This window comes from Muntiacus reevesi, chromosome 13 (genome assembly GCF_963930625.1).
Source record: "Muntiacus reevesi chromosome 13, mMunRee1.1, whole genome shotgun sequence".
In the NCBI taxonomy this organism is placed as follows: Eukaryota; Metazoa; Chordata; class Mammalia; order Artiodactyla; family Cervidae; genus Muntiacus; species Muntiacus reevesi.
The window spans coordinates 18309977-18328295 of record NC_089261.1 but is presented as its reverse complement, the minus strand read 5'-3'; the positions used below and the strand labels follow the sequence as shown (position 1 = coordinate 18328295).

Here is an 18319-nt window from a genome sequence, read left to right as displayed (position 1 = left end):
GAGCCCCATGTTCACAACCTTGGGCTTAGAGGGGGTACAGTAAGCGTTGTCTGATTATACCAGATTGCTGCTTCTTTTATATGTATTCAATTTCTTTCTTCCTTTATTTTTGACAGTGCTGGGTCTTCATTGCTGCGTGAGCTTCCCTCTAGTTGCGGTGTGAGGGCTTCTCACTGTGTTGGTCTCTGTTGTTGCAGAGCACAGGCTCTAGGGTGCACAGGCTTCTGTAGCTGCGGCTCCCAGGCTCCGGAGCACAGGCTCCGTAGTCGTGGCACGCGGGCTTCGTTCGTCCATGGCACGTGGGATCTTCCCAGGTCAGGGATCAAACCCGTGTCTCCCGCTTTGCCAGGTGGATTCTTTAACACTGAGCCACCAGGGAAGCCCATGATTCCACCAGATTGTCTCTGACCTCAGCACATGCCACCCTGTCTCCCTCCTCTGTAGCACAACAACCTGCTCGTCCTTTGCAAGCCAGCGCCGCCACCCCCTTGAAGCCCTCCTCTAGCCAGTGCCCCTGCAGAATAAACCCTTCCCTCCATGGTTCCCCCTCCTCAAAATGCTGCTTGCCTTCTGTCCTTTCCTGTGGTCTATGTGTCTCTTCCTCGGGGACTTGTGAATTGGGGCTATGGCTTATTCTTCTTGGTGCAGTGCTTAGCACATTGAGGATCATCATAATTAATAATAGTAAAACTAACATCTATTAAGTATTGGCCAGGCTGTGTGCTAAGCAGTTTTTGTGTATATCACCTTTAATCCTTATCGTCATCCTCAGATATGGATACAAAGTTTCAGAGAAGGCCAGTGGCTGCCCAGGGTCACAGAGAAGTGGGGGAACTGGGAATGGAATTTGACTGGAATTGAATCAGCCCACTCGGGGAGGCTGAGCCCCCGACCCCTGACTGCACACCCTGGAGACAGAGGAGTACCCTGAGTGTCCGGCTGTGGTTCTCACAGAGCTGTCTTGAGCCACACTCCCCAGACACCCAGAGATGATGATACTATATTTGAAAGCCTGGGCAGGTGGTGCTTCTGTGGCATTTGGGTGGCCGCCTCTCCATAAAGGGCACGTATGCTCTTTTAACTCAGCTCTTCTGGGCTGGCATTTCGGAGAACTTCCCGGGATGGCCTCAAGAGGAGAGACTGCAGCCACCTGGGGCCCCTGCAGGGCCCCCTGCTGCAGCAAGGATGCTGCGGCCTGTATCCAACAGAGCCGGGGGCAGTGAGAGCTCAGAGGCCAGGTCAGGGTCGTAAGCCAGCTCATGGGGGGGCCTGGCGCACAGACTCCTGGACTGCCCTGTGTTTCAGAGACTGGTTGTTGCCAGGCTGGCTGGGGTGGTTCTTGGCATTGCTGACCCTCAACCCACTCTGGTGATTTGGCTCCAATCATCATGTTCCAGCAAGGGCTTTCCTAATGGCTCAGAGAGAGGGTAAAGAATCTGCCCGCAATGCAGGAGACCCAGGTTTGATCCCTGGATTGGGAAGATCCCCTGGAGAAGGGAATGGCAATCTACTCCAGTATGTCTGCCTGGAGAATCCCATGTACAGAGGAGCCTGGCGAGCTACAGTCCATGGGGTCGCAGTGTCAGACATGATTGAGTGACTAACACTCACATTCCAGCAGTTTCCACCTTTCACATTCCCTTCAATAGTGCCAACTTCTAACACCCTCAGATCCCTTTGCCGAGAAGTCCAAGAACCGTCTGTGGGTGGCTTGGCCAGCCTCACCCCATGTTTAACACTGAACAAAGCACATCTTAACTGCTGGAGTCTCCACACATAGGCTGGATTTGGTGTCCCTACTTTCTAGGTAGGGAAACTGAGGCACAGAGAGGCCACGGAAGGATATTCACTCATCATTAAGTGCCAGTGGATGCTTCAACCTCCATGATTTGATCCTCCTGCCAACTTGTCACATCATTGTACCCATTTTATGGTTGAGAAAGCTGAGGCACTGAAGGCTTAGTGACTTGCCCAAAGTCACACAGCCAGAGATGCAAGGTTTAGACGTAGGTCACTCAGAAGCTGACTCCAAAGCTTGTGTGCTTTCCAGCCCTTCCTCGAATCTACGAGCCTTTATTAAGCCCCAGCTGTGTGCATCTCCTTGCTGTCCTCCCGCCCTCACTCTCCCCTTTCCTCTGTGACCCAGTTAGCGCCGCCATTCCCATCAGAACACGACAGCCGAGCCCTGCAGGTCTTTCTCCACTGTGCCTGTGAAAGTTTCTCATCACTCTGCAAGGCACAGAATCCTCCAGATGCTCTGAGGGGCCCCTTGCTGTGGTCCCAGGTAGACTTGAGTTTGGGAGGGCCTGACCATTTTCATTCGGGGTGGAGGGCTCACACAGGATCTTGTTGCTATTTGGAAAGGCACTTTGGCAACCACGTGGGGCTGCCTGGACGCGAGACGTAGGACCAGTACAGGACACCCTGCTTATCACTCCTGTTTCTCCTAAGCCTGTGAAATCCCTGTTTGAAGGGTGAAGTTGAGGGAGGGGGCTGGTGGAACTCAAGAAGAATGTGGAGAAACCAAAGCGAGGAGAAAAGTGGTTCCGGTCTAGGCCAGAGTGAGAACGCCAATGCCCAGGGGCCCCACACCTGTACTGCAGGTATGTGGGAGGCCGGGGTGAACTGCCGACCCCAGGCCTCTCTTAATGCGAGACTGCTGCTTGGCCCCAGGCGGCAGTTGTCGGTGGAAATGTGGGCCCAGGCTGGCCAGATCCTCTGATTTTCCAAGAAAATCCAGCAATTTGGATCTCTTCTGATTTTGAAATGCTGGCTCTGTATATATGCACACATTTTCATGCTCACTACTTTATGGAGGTGTAATTTGCATATGGTAAAATGCGCAAATCTTAAGTGTATAACTTGATGAATTTTTATGGCTCAAATATTTTTAAACACTGGAGGGTCCAAGAAAACATGTATCTGGACCTGGACCCATTGTTGATGACCCCTGTTGCGCCGTCTGACACCCGTGATCGAGGTCGGATGCTCACATGGTGTCCTGGGGATGGGGCAGGCTTTTGGAGAGAACTCAGTGGTGACCCCATTACCCTGTGGCTGAGGGCACATGCTCTGGGGTCCAGGGTATGAATCCTAGCTCTGCCCCTTGCTGTGTGACTTTGGGCAAGGTAGATTTCTCTGATGTCTTGTTTTCCCCACCAATAAAATCAGGTAGATAATGATACTGACCTCACAGGGCTGGTGTGCAGATTGAATGTGTTAATGTAATCAACACTGAAAGCATTTCCTGGTACCTAGTACCTGCCCTATACAATAGACTATTTCTTCGAGCAGTTTTAGGTTTAGAGAGAATTTGAGCAAGAGGTATAGAGCTCTCTACCCCAATTTCCCCTATTACCATCTTGCATTAGTTCACTACATTTGTTACAGTTGATGAACCAATATTGATACACTATTAGTAACTAAAGTCCATGATTGACATTAGGAGGTCACTTTTTCTGTTGTACAATCTTCCTTTGCAAATGCATAATGTGCATCCACCATCACAGTATCATACAGAATAATTTCACTGTTGCTTGAAATCAGGAATTGTTAGTCGTCACTGCTGTGGTTTATGAATAACTTCTAGTGGGCATGCAGGAGCCCTATTCCTTGGTCTGCCTCGTAGGAAAACACAGCATATTCAGGCCTGAGAGGGGGACGTTTTAGGGGTGAACCCAAGTCTGTTCTAATTTATCAAAAACAGAAGCTACTCTGCCACGTCAAGTGGGAAGTTGCACGAATCCAGGCCCAAATTCTCTGCTGCACAGCTGGCTCTGAATCCAGAGATGCGGTTCACACCCTGCCTCGACTCCTTCCTGTGTGTCTTGGAACCACCGTATCAGCGTCTCTGGGCCCCTCACACAAGAACCATCCTCCCTGCCAGAACCCCCTCTGGGAGTGTGTGGAAGCTCAGATGCACTAATTCCCGTGGAAGGTCTTTGTAAATTATAAAAAGCAGGTATTATGATTATAATCAGTTATACAGAAAAACTGTGCTGTTGTCAAAACAGGCTTGGCTGTCAAAGGCTGAGCCACAGAATTCGGTTGCATACAGGGGCTTCATGGCAGTTGTCCGTGGCTTGTGCTCTAGGATGAGGTAGCCAGAAGGTCAGGCACACAGCTAGAGCCTGCCTGGACCAGCAAGGTCCAAGCTGGGGCACCCACCCCTGGGTTGCTTCTGTTCTCGAAGTCTGCCAGCCGAATGCCAATCAGCACAGAGCCATGTCTGTGATACCGGGAGCTCCCAAAAACAGTAAATTGGACACAGATGTTCCCAGTGCCCATGAGAATGACTTCATATACTGGCCACACCCTGGGCAGGATGGGAAACCTCACTTCTGCCCTGCCCTCATGTATAAACGACTTTAATAGCTTTTCAACTCATTATATGAGCACATAGTTGATTTTTTTTAATACCCCAAAGCAAAATGTATTTGTAAGGCACTAAAGAAAGCCTCCTGTCCCTTTTATGCTGGGAGCCCTCGGAAGAGAAGTGAAATTGTGTATTTGCTGCTAAAAAAAGCTCTGGCTTATACAATTTTAACAATAGAAAAATGATCTTTGCGCTTCAGTGCATGGATGCTTAAAGGAAAACAGGCAGTCTGTTCAGGTGGCTGGTGAATTACAAATGAGTGGTTCGCCTTTGTTTTGAGTGACAAGCAATTTAAATGCAGTCTTATGTGGAGGCCTGGAAATTCTTTTCCCCAGAAGAGAGAGAAAGAGCATGAGAGGAACGGGAAAAAAAAGCTTCCTTTTTTTGAACTGAGAGATTATATTAGTTGCCGCTGAGCAGAGGTGAGAAGTTAGAACTTCATTTGATAATTATAAAATCAGTAGTTTGTGATTGGACGTAATTGATGATTATACTGTTGCTAATAGCAGGCCTGCCAGCCTGCACTTGTGGGACATTTCATTTTTGCACCGCTTCCAAGCCGTGAAAGTCAGCCTGGCGAGGGGCACTGCTCGTAAGATCTTGGAGCCTGACATAAATGCATTTGGGGGCCCATATTATGTTGGATAAAAAGTGTTCATTAATGCCGACATTTGAAAACACTTTGCTCTGTGCCTTATTTTTAGCCTGGGAATAATTACAAATATTAAAATAAAATTGCACGGTGTTTCTCTTTCCTGCCTCATGCGCTCTCAGCAGACCCACCCCTCGGTCCAAGCCTGGGTGGGTTTCCGAGGCCTTCCACTGCTTTTGATTAAAATCCCAGTGGGGTGGAGACCAATGTATGGAGAGTGTCTGTCTGTCTTTCTGCTTAGATGAGTTGAGTAAGGGACTGTAAACCCAGCACCTTCACTTTACAGATGGGGAAGCTGAGGCTCAGAAAGGGGGCATAACTTGCCCAAAGGTGAACAAGGACCCAAGGCCCCAGCTGAAACCAGAACCCAGGCCTGCCCACTGCCAAATCCAGCATTTCCTGTTTCCCACCTTGCTGTCTGCTTCTCTGAGATGCTGGGACCTCCCAGGCAGATCCTGGGCCTCTGTGCCCTCGATCTATGTGTGACTCCATCAGAGAGCCGGCACGAGATCTCCACGGAGCCCTCAAGGTTGCAGCATAATCTGGGCTACTTGCAGGGTGTCATTCTTCATCATCTTTCTAGGCACGGGTTTTTATTTAAGTTTGTAGTTCAGAAGGTTTAGCGCCGAGAGCCTCTTTAACTCCTTCCTTATCTCATTCATTCATTTTTTCAGTCTGTGGATTTAGTGCCCACTCCTGATTTGCCTCTGAGGGAGGAGAAAACCACAGCATCAGCTGTTGAAGATCATCCAGTTGTTCACACCCCAGACCATGAAGTGTCCTCATCTTCCCACTTCCTTTCACCATCCCCCCGTATCTACACTGTACTTTGAGAAACAGATCCTGTGGCTGGAACTTCAGGATGGATCCTGAACCCCAGGACTTCCCCCCACCTCCACTGACTCCACCCTCTCGGAAATGCCATCCTTCTCACTTGGACTGTTAAAGTAGCCACCTCCCTGGTCACCCTGCTCCCACCCCAGCCCCCCTCAGTCCATTGTGCACACAATAGTCTGGGGGATCCTATTGAAACATTTGTAGACCATGTCCCTCACCTGCTCTAAACCCTCCCATGGCTCCTCATTCCTTTCCAGGGAAAAAGTCCTAGTTGTCACAGTGACCTCCAAAGCTCTGCCCTCTACCCTTTGATCCCTGACTTCTCTTCCCCTACCTTCTCCCACTGCACTGGCCTCTTTGCTGTTACTCAAACAAGGCAAACATACTCCTGCCCCAGGGCCTTTGCACCTGCTCTTCTGTCTCCTAGAATACTCTTCCCTTGAGATGGCCGAATGACACTCTCCCTCCTCTTCTACAAGTATGGTCAACTGTCCTTTTCTCCCAAGGCCTTCCCTGGCCCTACTAGGCGGGCACGCATCCCTGCCCCAGACTCCTATCCCCTCCCAGCTGTGTTTTCTTCCCTTGCACTTGATCAGATTCTCACTTTCTGTATCATGATTTCTTCTGTTGCTTGCCTCAGCCTTCAGAATATCAGCTCTGCAAGGGTACAGGTTTGGGTCAGTCTGACTTAGGTGCTGAATGCCCAGTGCCTAGAACAACCCCCATCCCTCAAAGATGCTCAATAAATACCTACTGAGAAAATGAATTTATTGGACATCAGTTATGTTTCAGGCACTGTGTTAACTTTACATGCATTATTTTATTTCACTTTTTTAAATGCCAAAGAAGTTGGCCCAATTTGGTGATATATGTGCTGTTACTTTTCTCTATTGTTTCTATTTCTCTTCTTTTAATAACTGCATATGAAATAAAGTCAAATAATCCTTGATTAAATTTTAAAATTGTTAAAAAGAAAAATGCCAAAACCCCCCAGTCCTAGCCGTCTAGATGCTCACGATCTGGTTAGGAAAATAGAACAACATCCAGATGAGAAGTTAGCCTGAGCATGGACATGTCATCAGATGCTGACTGATGGGTGAATGCCTGGCGTTCAGAGGAGGTCAGGACAAAGCATAAACTCTCCCTTAACTAGAACATGAGCCCCGACCAGGATGTCTGGTACTTCTCCAGACATCTCTAAAGAGGGTCCCCCACTGCTATCAGTTCCTCTCCAGCCTGAGGATCACCCCTAAGGATGACACATAGACAGTGACTGTCATTCTTCAGCAGACATTTATTGAACACCTCCTGTGTGCAAGGCTGTGTGAACAGACAGATCCACTCTCCCCTGATGGGACTATGACCTAAAGAACTGACAAACCCAGCCATGAGATGGCAGCTTCTGAAGCTAAATGGGCAGCTCTGGCTACCACAGCAGAGTACCACAGACCAGGTAGTTTAAACAACAGAATTTTACTTTCTCACAGTTCTGGAAGCAGGGAAGTCCAAGATCAAGGTGCTGGCAGGGTTGGCTTCTGTTGAGAGTTCTCTCCTTGGTTTGCAGATGGCTGCCTTCTTACCGTGATCCTCTCCTTCTGCATCCCTTGTGCCCCTTCCTATAAGGACACCAATCCTGTTGTATTCAGGCCCCACCAATATGACTTCATTTAACCTCAGTTACCCCTTTAAAGGCCTTATCTCCAAATACAGTCACATTGCGGGTACACAGTTCAGTCCTCCCACCTCTTGGCAGTTTTGCATGGATTGAGTGAGTTAATTGTGTAAAGCACTCCGTGTGTTTGAGGGTCTTAGGGAGAGGGGGCAAGATACGCCTCTGGGGCATGCGCATAGTGGGTGCTCAGTAAGTGCCACCTGCTGTCCTATACTGAACTCCTGCCTGTGTCCATTACTGTTGCAGGCTGAGGTTTTGGGGGAGGATCTAGAAGCTGGACCTACAGCCCTGGAAGAGGGGATTTCAGAGCTCAAGCTTGAATTTGAATTAGTGTCTTATATCTGACGATTCAAAATGTATTTATGGTTTATACCTGAGTATTTGAAACAGTGACAGGTGGCCACATGTGTTCATTTTATTCCATCCCATCAGGCTCTAGAAGTGGCTTCTGCCAGCTTCTAAGCCTCAACTAGGATGGGGCCTCTCTGGGACCCTCCCTGACCCTGCCCTGGGAATGCCCCTGAGATCTCAGAAGGCCAGAGAGGATCCCTGCCTTCTGCCCTGTCCAGGCAGGAGCTGAGAAAGCCCAGCTCAACAACAGCTACCAAAAACAAGAGCCAAACTCTTATTTCTTATTTAAGCCCCAACATTAAATTGTAATTTTCATTTGCTCAGCCACATCAATGATGTATGGGAGAGTGAGAGTTAGTGCCTGCCTGGGAACAAGGCCCCCAGCAAACTCACTCTGTGAGGAAGAGGAGTCAGGTCCTGCTGAAAGCCCCCAGGCACTAAAGCACTAACCTTTCTGTCTGCTGCCCACCTGCAAACCTAGCTAGCTCCTCCAGCTCTCTGATGTTCCAGGCCCTCATCTGGGAGACTCAGTCCCCAGTGGGGGTTAGAAGCATGGGCTTTGGCGTCTCCCTGAGCTGGGTCTGCATCCCAGCTCCCACACAGTGTGGTCTTCGCCCTTCTGTACCTTGATATCTTCATCTGTTAAATGGGCCGTAACACCCCCATCGACCTGGGTTGTGAGGATTAAATGAGTTACTATGTGTCAGATACTCAGTAGTCATTGTTACTGTTGATGATAATAATTCTCCTATCAGCTGAACAAGGTAATCACCTTTTACAAGTTGTAGGACATCAGAATTTTATTGTGAATAAAAGGAATTTATCGCATAGGGTAAGATGTATGCCTTCTCTTCCTGGGCTGGAGTCTTTACAGTCCAGAATACATGTATTTCTCTCAACACAATAGCCAAGAAGATCTTCAGCTGGTTGTAGACTGCTCTTGTGGGGTGTCTCCCTGAGTTTGCTCCTTGCTCTTGGCTAAATGCATCCCCACGCGCCTCCCTACCTTCAGCCCCCACTGTGTCCTGGATTAGGAGTTTACCTCCCAATTGTCTCTCCAGTCCATTCTTCTCTCCCCATCTCCAGCCCCACCCTGGGCCTGGACCATCACCTCCCCCAGACCCTGCAGCAGCCCCTGAGCACTCAGCACGAGCCCCTTCCCCTCTGGCACATCTGAGCCAGTCCTGCCGCAGCCTCGTGGAGGCCAGGGTTTCCTCCTGCTCCTCTGCATGGCCCGCAATCCCTCCTCCGTCTTTCTCTGTGCTCCCTGCACTGTGCTCCACACCCCTCCTCCTCTCACTCTGAGCCCTCATTCCATCTGCTTCCATGTCTGCGCCTCCGTCACCCTCCGTGAACCCTCCTCCTGTCTGCTCCCCTCCGTGTCTGTGAACCCCCAGCTCTCTGTCCCCTTACTGTCTGTGCCCCTCACTCTTTGCGTATCCTCACTCTCCATGCCCACTTCCTCCTTGTCTCCCCTCAGTCTTCCTTTTTTATCTATTTTTAGCTATTTATTCCTGCGGCTGCGCTGAGTCTTGGTTGCCGCATGCCCGATCTTTGATCTCCGTTGCAGCACGCAGTGTCTTTCATCATTGTGCACAGACTCTTGTTGCGGTTTGGGCCTCAGTAGTTGGCGTGCACAGGCTTAGTTGCTCCACGGCAGGTGGGATCTTACTTCCCTGACCAGGGATCAAATCCACATCCACTGCATTGCAAGGCAGATTCTTTACCACTGGACCACAAATGAAGTCCCTTCCCCTCATTATTCTTGCTCTTCTTTGCTCGCCATGTGCCCCTAGATCCTCACTCCCCAGAAGGAGAACCCAGGCTTCCGAGGGTGTGAAAGGACACGCTCCTGCCCACCTCTCCCCCACCCTGGGCTGACGCCTTTGCTCCTCAGATCTCCTTCCTCTGCCTTCTCCTCAAAGGCACTGATTCTGAGACCCTCTGAATACTCACCTCTCGACTGCACGTCCCTCATCAGTTTCTTCCAGAATTCCTGCAGCATCAGATTCCCCCTGTCTCTCAGAACCACCATGGCCCACCATCACCAGAGCCCAGGACCCAGGGGTAGAGGGCAGCTGTTATCAAAATGTGTTTAACAGAACCCTAGTTTCTAGGTTTATTCTGTGACACAAATATTCCAAGACCAAATGCATTTGGGAAAACACTGGGCTAAGCCAAGCTGAAGAGCACTTTCTCCTGCAGCTCTTGTCAGAGCATCCAGTGTGCTAGTGGATTTGCACAGTGCACAGAGAAAGCAGGTGGGTCCAGGCTTGATCACATATCCCTGTTTTCACACCCAGGGTGCTGTGCAACACCCTTTGAGACACAATGGTTTCTAGTTGCATTTCTGGGCCCTGGAATGGGAGGATGCTGGGCATGGATACCAGCCCCATCAGTAACTAGTTCCTTCCATCTTGGCCAAGTGACTTGGCTGCCCCCGAACCTCAATTTCTTCCTCTGTAGGGTGGGAGCAGTAACCATGCTCACATCTCAGGGCTGTCTGCAAAGATTCCAAAGAGAAGGCATTGAACACGGAATAAAGGTTCGGTTTCCAGGAACTCTGCCTGTTTATTGTGACCAGCTTGGCACGGAGCTGTTCTCAGTAGCCAGTAGATGTCACTGCCATCTCAGACGGCTCATGAAAGCACAGCCTCGGGGGTCCCCAAACTTGCTGTTTTTAGCCACCTGAGAGACAAATGCTCGGCGGTTAGAACAGACTTTTGCTTCTCTGGCTTAACCAGTTCTCCACCTGTTACTTCCAGACTCGGGACCAAACACATTTTCACCCCTTCTATTTCATCAGGTGGTGTGAATGCCACCTGCTTCATCAGAAGATGCTGAGCTATTTCTGATGGTGACCTTCTTGGTGTCTGTAGCTGGCCGCCACCTCGTCCTCCTCCTCTTCCTACCCCCAGATGGCCTTCAGAGATCTGCCTGTCACAAGCCAAATCTGTCTTTCTGGACCCTTTTCTCCTGCCCTTCTATATGATGGGACCCACCCGTGAAACACGTGGCCTTTTATTTATGCTGAGCTCACCTGTTCTCGGCATGTGGGTGAAATGCATTAGAGTTGCAGCTCTTGGAAAAGATATCTTGTATGGTTGGAAAAAGAATTACTTTCTTTATTAGAAAGCTTTTTTTCCATTTTCCATGGTACTCTTTGCCACGTGTTAGCCCATTCCTCCCCCAACAGCCTCTTAGGCAAATGGAGATTATTCTTCCCACTTGGTGGATGAACGAACTGAGGCCAAGAGATTCTTCATGACATTGGGCTCAGCACCTGATCAGACTCTGATACCATCAGACCTGGCCTTCTAGAAACAGACAGGGTCATAACTCTAAAACCAGACTGAATGAGGCAGAACTTCCAAACGATTAATGTCTTCAAGAGTCATATTTACTATGGGAGGCCCTAAATTTAAACTAACTCAAAGTTAGTGCCATTCCAGGATGTTTTTTGATCTCTGCTTTTGAGTGTATTATCCAGCCATTAGGTGAACCTCTAAAACAGGTATCAGCAAATATTTTCTATTAAGAGCCAGAGAGCAGATATTTTCAGTGTTGCAGCCAGAGTCTGTATCACAACTATGCAACTCCACCACTGTAGCAGTAAAGCAGCTAAATGGTGACCTTCTCGGTGTCTGTAGCTACAGTCATTAATAATGATTGTAGCTGTGTTCCAATGAAACTATTTAAACAGATGAAGGGTCACATTTGACCCAAGGGTCATAGGTTTTCTAACCTTTAATCTAAAACAACACTGTCCAGTAAAAAGTAGAATGCAAGCCACACAAGTAATTTAAATTTTTCTTGTAGCTACATTTTAAAAAGTAGAAAGAAATAGGTGAGTTCAGCTTTAATAGTATATTCTATTTCACCCAACATGTCCACAGTATTGCTTGCTCCTTGGAAGGAAAGCTGTGACAAAGCAGGACAGCATATTAAAAAGCAGAGACACCACTTTGCCAACAAAGTCCATATAGTCAAAGCTATGGTTCTTCTAGTAGTCATGTATGGATGTGAAGGTTGGATCATAAAGAAGGCTGAGTGCTGAAGAATTGATGCTTTCAAACTATGGTGTTGAAGAAGACTCTTGAGAGTCCCTTGGACTGCAAGGAGGTCAAACTAGTCAATCCTAAAGGAAATCAGTCCTGAATATTCATTGGAAGGACTGATGCTGAAGCTCCAATACTTTGTCTACCCGATGCAGAGAGCCCAGTTTTTGGAAAAGATCCTGATGCTGAGAAAGATCGAAGGCAAAAAGAGAAGGGGACAGCAGAAGATGAGATGGGTAGATAGCATCATCAACTCAATGGATGTGAATCTAAGCAAACACTGGGAGACAGTGAAAGGCAGGGGAGCCTGGCGTGCTGCGGTCCATGGGCTCACAGAGAGTCGGACACAGCTTAGCGACTGAAAAAAACAAAGCGTCCACAATATTGGGCTTCTTTGGTGACTCAGTGGTGAAGAATCTGCCTGACAGTGCAGGAGCCTAGGGTTCAATCCCTGGGTCGGGAGGATCCCCTAGAGTAGGAAATGACAACGCACCCCAGTATTCCTCAGCGGGATAATCCCAAGGACAGAAGAGCCTGGCAGGCTACAGTCCATAGGGTCGTGAAGAATTGGACACGACTGAGCGACTGAGTGCACACGCACATCCACGATATTATCATTTCAACATGAAATCAATATAAAAATTACTGAGATATTTTACATTCTTTTTTTTTTTCATTCTAAAACCTAGAAATCCCGTATTTTACACATACAGCCTATCTGGGTTTGAATAGTCACATGTCAAGTGCTCACTGGCCACGTGAGCTAATGCCTACTGTGTTGAACAACATAGCTTTTGTGGGGCAGGCTGAGGTTGCAAGGAGACAGTTGTGGAGACAATCAGTACACAACCGGTCAGCACCATGAATGAACAGTAGAGGGCGCTGTGGGTCTGCATGCTGCGTTGCTTAGTCGTGTCCGATTCTTTGCAGCCCTGTGGGCCCTATCCTTCAGGCTCCTATCCATGGGATTCTCCAGGCAAGGATACTGGAGTGGGTTGCCATGCCCCTTCCAGGGGATCTTGGTGCTATGGGCATGGACCAGGAAATAATAACAGAATCTTCTGGCACTTGCTCCTACTTCTGCCCTGAACTCCTTTTTGAAGTCAGTTTTGTTGTTCATTTGATCAGTTGTGTCCAACTCTTTGCTACCCCATGGACTGCAGCATTCCAGGCTTCCCTGTCCTTCACTATCTCCCAGAGTTTGCTAAAACTTATGTCCATTGATCGGTGATGCCATCCAACCATCTCATCCTCTGTCGTCCCCTTTTCCTCCTGCCCTCAGTCTTTCCCATCATCAGGGTCTTCTCTAATGAGTCAGCTCTTTGCATCAGATAGCCAAAGTAATGGAGCTTCTAATGTATCAGAGTATCAGTATTCTAATGTATTATAATCGGTATTCTATTGTGTCAAAGTATCAGTCATTCTAATGAATATTCAGGATTGATTTCCTTTAAGATTGACTGGTTTGATCCCCTTTCAGTCCAAGGGAAGTCAATAGAACTTATTTTTTAAATATTTATTTATTTGCTTGCACCAGATTTTAGGTGCAGCACGCGAGAACTTTAGTTGCGTCACGTGGGATCCATTTCCCTGTCCAGGGATCAAATCCAGGCCTCCTACCTTGGGAGTGCGAAGTCTTAGGGCTTGCTTTGGCAGCACATTACTAAAATGTGAGTGTGGAGTCTTAGCCACTGGACCACCAGCAAAGTCCCTCAACAGAGCATTCTTATGCTTTTCCCAAAGCTATAGCTACTACACATGCTTAGCACAGACAAGCATAAAATGAAGTATTCAGACTTTCTGTTGATGATTCTCCATCTAGGGTTCTGGAGACAAGTTGCTTTTATTTCTCAGGGCTTTTCTTGGGCCCCAGGTTAGCAGCACAGTGGTCCCTGACCAGGTACAGCCATAGGTGGCATCTCAAGGCATCAGCGTCCAAATGGGGCCTGAGTGACTGTCCTCACTGGCTGGGATAGTTTTTCTCTCCAGGAGAAAGGGGCCCACATCTGGATTCAGAACAGTAATTTCAGCCATCAGACCTGGTGTGAATCTCACTCTGCCATTTACTTACTGGGTGACCTTAGGAGAGATACTTAACCTCACTGAGCCTTGGTGTCCTCATCTGTACAATGGGAGTAATGACAGAAGCTACCTCCAGTGACTGGTGTGTCCATGGAGAGAGATGATTATGAATAGTAAGAGCATGTGGTACATGATGGGCTTGTCAGGTGGTTCAGTGGTAAAGAATCCTCCTGCCAGTGCAGGAGATGTGGGTTAGATCCCTGGGTGGGAAGATTCTGTGGAGAAGGAAATGGCAACAAACTCCGATATTCTTGCCTGGAGAATCCCCATGGACAGAGGAGACTGGTGGGCTACAGTCCCTGGGGTTGCAAAGAGTTGGACACGACAGTGAGCACGTGTACATGGTACATGGTAAACTCTGAATATTATATTATTATTATTATTGTTTTTGTTATTGTTATTGGGCATCAGGGATGTCCCTCCAAACTCTGAATTAATTGCCCCCTCCTCACATTACTCTGGAGACCCCAACATTTGCATCACCTCCTCTTATGTTCCTTTTTTTCATAGCTGTGTCTCCCACTCAGCTGTGAGTCCCTAGAGCAGGAACTATGCCTTGTACATCTTAGCAAGAATAAAAACCTTCCCTTTGCCTAGATTCTAGAACATTCGTTCTGTCCATCACCAGCTTCCCCTAATGGAGAGAGAATTCCTGGTGTTCCTTCCACCCGTCAAACTGGGTCAGTCTCGCCACACTTACACACTCTCAAGACCCCTGTGCTTTTCCTTTGAAGCGTTTAGCACATGTAATTAATGAATTATCTGGGGAATCTGCTTTAGTGTTAGTCTTCCCACTGAACTGTGAGTCCCATGAGGGTGGGGCTGGAGGCTGCACTGTTGATGACTGAGTTCTCAGTTCACAGTACATGGCCCATAACAGGTGCTCAGGAAATGCTTGTTGAATGAAGGAGAGACTGAGGTAAGCGATCAGAGACTGCTTTCAGAATAACGAGAGCTTAAAGAGCTTTTGTAACTGACCTTTTTAAAATCACTTGCTCAACATCCACCATACATTTCTCTCCACCTCTCTTAAATAACAAATTCTCGGTGGACCTTGTAAAACCTTCAAGCTGTGCTGTCCAATAGAAATATAATATGATCCATGGATGTACTCTTACATTTTCTAATACCTACTAATTTAAAAAAAATAAAAGGAAACAGGTGAAATGAATTTTAATAATATATTTTATTTAACCCAGAATGCCCCCAAATTTATCACTTCAGCATGCAATCAACATAAGGATAGCTGATAGCGATTGTACAGTCTCTTTTTTTTGAACTAAGTCCAAAATTCAATGCATATTTTGTACTCATAGCACATCTGGATTTGGACTTGCCACATTTTCAGTGCGTGGGACCCACATGAGGCTCATGGCTGCCATACTGGAAGCTGTAGAGAAACCACTGTGGTTTTCAAATTCTTCCCAGAGTATAAACCACTGTGTGAGGAGGCAAGCCTTTTCTCACACCTAAGAAAAGATGAACACAGGTGAAGCTGATCATGCAGCACTGGACAGAACCTATCCCCACAAGAGACAAGAAGAAAGGGGTTGATCATACCAAGAGGTGACATGCCTGTGGGGCTTAATGCATGCCAGAAATTTTGCAGCCACCTTTACATTGTGCTAATTCAGTTGATCTTCTAGCAGAACTTTGAGGGAGGCTGTCCCCTTACTATCCCCACTTTACAGATGGGGAAGTAGAAGCACAGGGATTGAAGTGACCCACTTGATCAAGGACAGGTAATAAGTGGTGGAGCTGGGATGTGAACCCAGGCAGCCTGGCTCCAGGACTGTGCCTCAGGTGGTCACCTCTGTGAGCAGACTGTCTCAGAATTGGCCCCTGACATTTCTCCATGATGCTGTCACAGACAGGACCTAGAGTTGGTGCTACCCACTTGGATTTGTTAACACAACAAATTATGTTGAGCCCCTTCTGTGCACCAGACCACATGCTCACAGAGCTCACTTGTGAGTGAAAGTTGCTCAGTCATGTCTGACTCTTTGCAATCCCATGGACTATGCAGTCCATGGAATTCTCCAGGCCAGAATACTGGAGTGTGTAGCTTCTCCCTTCTCCAGGGTATCTTCCCAACCCAGGGATCGAACCCAGGTCTCCTGCATTGCAGGCAGACTCTTTACCAACTGAGCTATCAGGGAAGCTCACTTGGAGGGGAGAAATTCAGTAACAGACACTACCCTAGATGGAATCACTGGGATTCGTAGGAAAAGCCCAACCCTGAAAGAGGGCGTTGACAAGTAGACACTCTGATAGATTCATCGTTTAGGAAGTTGGCACCAGAGGGAGAGGTATGTCGGTGTCAGGGAGAATAAAGCTCCATTCCAGTCCAAAGGGGGATGCCTAGCCTGGTGTGTCCTCGAGGAGGTAGGGATGCTGGCCTGTGGGTGCCAGGAGCTCAGCCTAGCAGCATGCCGGGGAGCCCCAGGACTATGCCGAGGGGACTGTCCGCCAAGAGCCAGCATCAGGTTAGCTGCGAGGCCAGAACTCAGAATTCACAGCCAGGAACGGAGGGAGGAGATGATGCTAAGCCCCAGAAACACACCTTGTGGAGTCTCACTGACAGGACAAAAAAAAAAAAAAATGTCCATAAGCAAGAGAACAAGTGCATGAAAGTAGCTCCTCACCACTGGTCATCCAGTCATTGGTGTGTTCATCAGTCAGGAAGCATTAATTGAGCACCTTTGGTATGCTAGGAACTGTTTGACATGACTGTCACTCAACATTTGTTGAAACTGGTATCTTACTAGAGAGTCAACAATTTCTCTTTAATTAGCAGTGTCAAGAAATATGCCCCAGATGTGTCCCTCTTTCCCTTAAAACATGTGTCATATTTGAATCTCCAACATTGCCTGTTAATAACAGTAAAAACAGTAAGAGCTCTTAATAACCTACTGTGTGCCAGGCCCTGCGCTAAGTACTTATATACAGCTTCATTTAACCCTCATAGCCGGCCTAGCAAGTAGTTTCTGTTATTTACCCCATTTTACAGATGAGGAAACTGAGGATCAGAGAGGGCAGTGACTTGCCCAGGGTCACACAGCCAGATGCAGTGGAGCTGGGACTTGAACCCAGGCTTTCTACTCCATACTTGGAACCCTCATTTCACTTCTTCCTCCCCTCAATCCCATGTTTGCGCATGTGGAGAATGATCACATTTGGTTATAGACTCCGATGCCATGGTCACACGTGATTCTTTCTCTTATTGTTTCCAAAGGTGGTGGCTCTTAGTAAGAGAAGTCAGGAGGCCGAAGCCGCTTTCCTGAGTGTTTACAAGCAATTAATTGAAGCACCAGGTAAGACTTGCTTGGGCTCCATAACTGAATAAAAAACAAAAAGAACCTGTCATGAGGACTGTTACACAGGGGCCTTCTCTCAGTGGGTTCTGGGGACAGGCCAGGACTCCTGGGCAAGGCCAGGCCCCACCATGGGTAGGAGCTGTGGAGACTGAGGGGGTCTACACCCATTCTGGTGTGATGTGTCCCTACCCGACTCGTCTGTCTTACCATGCTGCCTTCCAACAACAGCCAGGGAGCTTTGGGGAGCTCCTAGTGAGATCCCCCACCCGGGTCTTCTTGAGGAGCCGAGGGTCTTGCCCGCCAGAGCCCCCATCCACTTCCCACAAAGAGCAGACGGCACCCAGTGCTCCCTGGCAGCCGAGGGTGCTGGAGGTAAGACTGCAGATGTTTCCACCAACATGCCATGGCCCACCTCAAAAACTTGATGTTCAGCAAAAACCAAACCCACACAGCACGTACTGTATGACTATTTACATAAAATATGAAGACAGGCAGAAATTAATGGCAGTGCTATTCACAGTGGCTGAAGGGAGAAACAGCCCAAATGTCCATCTGTGAATGAATAAATAAAATGTGGTTTACTCATCCAGTGGAATATTATTTAGCCATCAAAAGGGATGAGTTGCAGACACATGCCACAGTGTGGACGAACCTTAAAAATATAATGCTGAGTGAATGAAGCCAGATACAAAAGGTCACGTAGTTTCTGATTCCATTTATATGAAGTATCCAAAATAGGCAAATCTGTAGAGACAGAAGTCAGACTGGTGGTCAGCAGTCTGAAGGGAGGAGAGAATGGGGACTGAATGCTTAAAGGGTGTGAGGTTTCCTTTTAGGGGGATAAAAATGTTCTCAGACTAGATAGAGGAGGTAGTTGACCAACATCATGAATGTACTGACTGGCACTGCATTGTTCACTTAAATGTGGTAAATTTTGCATCACAGAATTTCACCTTAAAAAAAGGCACTCATGCT

At 47.9% G+C, this 18319-nt stretch overlaps 1 protein-coding gene across 1 annotated transcript in view; it reads left to right on the top strand.

Moving 5' to 3' along the window:
- The window catches only part of CUX2 (cut like homeobox 2), a 265294-nt gene that overhangs the window by 191557 nt on the left and 55418 nt on the right, over positions 1 to 18319 (top strand). The window contains exon 4 of the mRNA XM_065904450.1: positions 17263 to 17341. Within this exon, the coding sequence (XP_065760522.1) occupies positions 17263 to 17341 (79 nt within the window). The remainder of the gene's footprint in view (positions 1 to 17262; positions 17342 to 18319) is intronic.